Genomic DNA, 5,029 nt, shown 5'->3' on the forward strand with positions numbered 1-5,029 from the left:
TATGGTATTATTTGGAATTTATGGGAAGAAAGAAGCGCGAGGATTCTTTAAGGGAAGTGCAAGTCGGTAGAAAATCTTATCATTTCGATCAAATCTATCCTTTTTTATTGGAGCACCGATCAAGATTGGAAGAAATCCACAACTTTTTCGGACTTGGTGTTTAGTTGGGATTCTCTAATCAGTATGTAATTTTTTGTTCTTTTTTCTCCTTGTTCTCTTTGTAGTTTCAACCTTAGCAATTAATGATATCTAATTTACCCTCTTCAAAAAAAAATATAATCTAGTTTAATATCTAAAACAAAGAACAGATATTGATATTTTTTTTTTTTTTGTTGAGGTAAGAACAGATATTGATATATGAAATATGGTGATAAATAAAGAAAATAATATACATTTTAACCATACTATAACCATAATATAAAGTTTTTATAATTAAGTCACCATCATAAACAAATCCCAAGTAGCAAACTCACAATGACAAACTTCAAACAATCATAAAAAAGTTAACCTTAAGCAAGCCCTAAACTTAATAGTGAGAATAGGTATAAGGGTCATTGCATGTACACAACATAATTAGTTATAATTTAAAACCAAACTAATCCTTGGCTACAATCTTCAAACATAACTACAATAAGCTGTTTTATTTATATGACCCCTCACTCCTAGAAATTGTAAATTTCATTTGGTAAAGTTAGTTGATAAGGAAATCCAATGTCAAATATTCCATTTTGCTCCTCTATCTGCACAAATATAACAAAAGTTAATACAAGAATAGTAAAAAGGATGAGAAATATTTAGGACAAATAGTTATTTTAAAATCTTCAAAGAAAAATTCAGAGCCATTAATTTCTTTATATTCGAGAGACAACATTTGAAATTTAGACAAATTTGGAAAGTTTTCTCAAATTACCTGTCCTTGAAGTAACTCGTTTGCGGTTTTAAGTACTTCTTCCTGAAGAAACACCGAATAAAGAACATCATATAAAATTTATATGGTATGTTAGTATGAATCATATAGTCAAGCTAGCTAATGATTTTCTTTTTCCTATTTCATCATAAATTAGTCATTGCAAAATTTTGAAAAGCAGCTTTAAAACATTTCTCCTTTATTTGGTTACGTGTAGGTCCAAGGACAATATACGCAATTTTAGATAGCACGGCCATATATTTTCATATATATTATTGATATTTAGAAAGAAATTAAGTAAATCTTCTAACCTTATTCTTCAACAACTGAATCTCTTGGAACATAATTTGCATCTGTGGCCAAAGTTTCAAGTTTAGTTTAAGAAGTTAAAACAAATAGTAGGAGTGTAAGTGAAGTGTAAGTGAAGTGTAAGTGAAGTGTAAGCTTTAGTTTACTTTTAATTTAGTTTTGAAGTATATATGACTTTAGTTTAATTTACTCTCTTTTTTTTTGTTGAAAAACTTTAGTTTTACTCAATTTATTAAATCCTGTGTGCAGTTCAATATTTTGCTATAACACACCTCCTATCATTCATTCACCTATAACAAGAAAAATTCCCTAACCTACAAATGTATATTATAGTCCTCCAAAGGTATTCTGGAAATATATCAAAGATATAAAAGAACACAATCCGAATATTGAAGCCATTGCAAAAATCCGACAAAATAACCGATATGCCAATTATAGTTGGTGAGTCTCGATTAATACCTTGGTTGAGCGGATATTACGAATCCAGAGTTCGAGATGTTTTTCTAATGCATCTAATTCATCCAAACTCATTATTCCACCTCCCCCACCAAACATGTACCTGAAAATCATCATCATCCACAATAGAATTACTTAAAGCAATTTTCATGGCCTAATTCATCATTCTACCACCTATACTTTCAAAGAAAAACCTATCCATGCTATGTAAATGTCAACTTGTATGGATGAACAAAGGTAGTTTGGATATTTACCCAAGTCCTTTCTGGAGAAGTTGAACCTCTTGCTTCATTACATTCACCTCCTCCTCTGACTCCTACACAATTAAAGAATTGTAATTGTTCAAGCTTTAACAAAATTTCATGTAAAGACTTTTTAAATAAAGGGTAATTCCATTTAGTTCCTAATTTGTGACCAACTGATCGTTTTGAGTTCCAATTATTTTTCGTGGTTCGTTAGACCCTCATGAAGTGTGGCATTTCATTTTGGCCTTAACTTTTGTGAAACTTACCGATTCTTCCCTTATTACATTTCTATAATTAAATTTTCCTTTCGTTTTTCTCCTTATTTAATTTTTTTTTTCTTTCTCACTGTCTCCTCCTTAAATTATTTCTCTCTCTTCTCATCTCTTCTCTCTGCTTTCTCATCATCATCTTCATTCACATAAAATTCCAATTGCTAGATAGAAGAATTAGAGGATAAGAATGTCATACTCCAACATAGAGGGGTTGCTTAGGGTACATTATTATGTAATAAATAGCTATCTCTTTACTAGTTTGATCATTCTTAGAGTTGTAGTTGTTGGTATTCAACTGAAGCTACTTGTCTAGACAATTAATCTTGTGTAAACCAGTTTTCGAATTAAAAACACAAAAATTTTTTGCTCGATCAAACTGCTAATAGATTATATTAGATCTCATAGATGAGAAAAATAACAATGTCCAAACATCACTCATTGGCTGGTGGTAGATGATGCCGAAAAGTGGCAACAGAATTATGATAAATAAAAAAATTTCTCAAATAGTAAAATTAGAAAGTCATCAGGATCTAGAGATAATCTAAAATATATATCAAATGATAGGTTCATTCAGTGAATGGCTAATTTCATTGATAAAGTTGAGAGGTGTAAGTGAAGTATCGAATAAAATTGGGTAATGTTTGTCAAAGAGCCTTTTGAAAGAAGATTAAATTAACATTTAAAGGAATAATTTAAGCAATTAAGGGTGCCATATAATAGCAATAGCAAATTACATAACAATATTTGAAAGAATAATTTTTGCAATAGCTAGGAGTACTTATAAGGGTATTTTCAACCATTGTATGAATTAGATCAATGGAGATATTTCATGTATAATGGGGTTTAGGGTTTTATTTTTACTAGGGTTTTGGGCTGTTTTTTCTTTTGGAATGTCTGCATACTTTTTAAGAGATGAATCCGTCAGGGTGAAAACTAACTTAGTAACTACTCCAACTAGGGACACTGAACGGCATAACCGTCCTAACTATTTCCGAATGCCTTTTTTCCTTCTGGATATTGAACCCTAGGTACAATTTTGTTTTTTTTATTATGCTAGTCTCCCATGTAGACACACATGTTACCGCCTAATCAAAAGTGGGCTAAACAACCCTAGTTACCTACAGTTTCCATTCTTTTTAATTGTTACTCCCATCTTTTTAATCACTCGGCAAAACCTTGCATATATTTCAAGCTGATTTTCATGTTCGTGAATATTTCTATTGTTTTCACTGTTCAAAATGAACACTAAAAGTGACTCTTGGAGTCCTATACGTTTAAAGTAATAATAATAATAATAATAATAATAGTAATAATAAGTAATAATAATAATAATAATAATAATAAAGTTTGTGTATACTACCTAGAAGGATGCACTTATCATATGGTTTTTTTTAGGAGTAGTAGTATACCAGTTTCTTATGTGGTTCACTTTCTGCAGTTTGAGCTCCTCTTGATATCTCCATGTACCTCTCAATCATTTCTTGCATGCTCCTAATTATTTACATTATTCAACACAAATAAACTTCATAAGTTTATATTTAGAGAAGGAAAATAGGAAAATATGAAGCTAGCTACTTTGGTTGGGTTGTAACATCTGTGTCTTTCCACTGCGTGGAGATCAGAGTTCGAATTTTACTGTATCCAATAAAAAAAATAGAGAGTCAAGGAGAGAGAGAATACCCTTTAGTAGAGAGTTCATAAAGCTTTCCATGGGTGGAGAAGATGATGATACCAATATCAGCATCACAAAGCACAGACAACTCCTTAGCCTTCTTGAGTAGGCCGGATCGTCGCTTGCAGAAAGTAACCTGCCTGTGAACTGGATTCTCGATCCTCTTCATCTGCACCTTTCCTCTTGCCATCTTGCTTCGATCTTTCTCTCCGTTTGAACAACGATCGTATCTAATAAATTAAATCACTACTTTATTTTGATTTTTATGATCAAATATTTGAGTTAGTTTGATTTTGAATGACTTGAGACTACTCTGCTGCCTGCTCTTGCAGACAACCTCCCACTAGTTTAACTAGCTTCGAGGTTGTTGCTTACTTCTCTACAAGCTCTTACTCCTTTCTCTCACTAAATTAAGCTTCTCACAACTTAGTTCTTCATTCAAGAAACTTTGAGCTCATATATACTAAGTATCCTTCTCTCTTAAGGAATAATATTTGTGGGTTTACCTCTTTACACCTCACTGGGTCTTTTGTCTTCTTCTCTCCTTCCTGCAGACTTGGGAGAGCTCTTCTTCTCTCTAAATGTGCATTCTCCCTCTCCACATATCTCTTACCAATTTAAATAAGGTTTTACTTGCCCCTCATTTGTAATGTGTACCCACCCACCCAATAAGTGTTTTTTTTTTTTGTTGAGGTACCCAATAAGTGTTTAGATTACTCCTTTGGAATTGCTATTTTGTCAAAAATACTAATGCAATATACGTGTGTGAATGAAACATGATAACCAAGAATCACCCGAATCACATTCATTTTCCAAGTGCAAAAGGTATCACCTTAGTCAGGTTGACACAAATAACAAGCTACCAGTTATTGAGGGAGTAAAGTCAATGAGAAATTCTATTCCTCTCCATTTTAGTCCCTCTTCCAGCCTTCCGTCGATGTGGCAACATATCACTTGAGTGTGGAGCAATTGGAGAGAGAATTGTGAGAAAATATACTCCAGTGATATATTGCCACATCGGCGGCTGAGGAAGGGGCTAAAATGGAGGGATATATAGAATTTTTGAAAGTCAACTACCAATTAGAATAGAGGGAGATAAATAAGGAAAGTTTTAAAGGTGCCTTCAATTTGTGTTATTGGAGCCCCCAATTTAAAGTGTCCCTAAATT

General features: G+C 32.4%; 1 protein-coding gene across 2 annotated transcripts; it reads right to left on the bottom strand.

The window, feature by feature from the left end:
• Window positions 1–407: 407 nt before the first annotated feature.
• LOC147552496 (agamous-like MADS-box protein AGL12) lies at window positions 408–4,480 on the bottom strand. Of its 2 annotated transcripts, XM_086671964.1 has the most exons (7): window positions 3,870–4,456; window positions 3,599–3,680; window positions 1,927–1,988; window positions 1,676–1,775; window positions 1,219–1,260; window positions 911–952; window positions 408–740 (listed from the first exon to the last, which is right to left on the bottom strand). In XM_086671964.1, the coding sequence occupies exons 1-7, from the start codon at window positions 4,049–4,051 to the stop codon at window positions 663–665; spliced, it is 588 nt and encodes a 195-aa protein (XP_086528090.1). In that variant the 5' UTR covers window positions 4,052–4,456; the 3' UTR covers window positions 408–662. The 2 variants fall into 2 exon arrangements, with proteins under 2 accessions (XP_086528090.1, XP_086528091.1); XM_086671965.1 differs by lacking the exon at window positions 1,219–1,260 and having other exon boundaries at window positions 3,870–4,480.
• Window positions 4,481–5,029: the final 549 nt, after the last annotated feature.

Source organism: Eschscholzia californica, unplaced genomic scaffold, assembly GCF_041429995.1.
Source record: "Eschscholzia californica isolate CP2 unplaced genomic scaffold, dmEscCali1.0.p SCAF_3, whole genome shotgun sequence".
Taxonomy (NCBI): domain Eukaryota; kingdom Viridiplantae; phylum Streptophyta; class Magnoliopsida; order Ranunculales; family Papaveraceae; genus Eschscholzia; species Eschscholzia californica.

Bases quoted from the DNA above. Each gene is read 5' to 3' on its own strand.
- LOC147552496 (XM_086671964.1), bottom strand. From the start codon at position 4,051: ATGGCAAGAGGAAAGGTGCAGATGAAGAGGATCGAGAATCCAGTTCAC. The intron at 1,989-3,598 runs GTATACTACTAC...TTAATTGTGTAG, and splicing joins GTGAACCACATAAGAAACTG to GAGTCAGAGGAGGAGGTGAA. The intron at 1,261-1,675 runs GTATTAATCGAG...CTTTGGCCACAG, and splicing joins GTAATATCCGCTCAACCAAG to ATGCAAATTATGTTCCAAGA.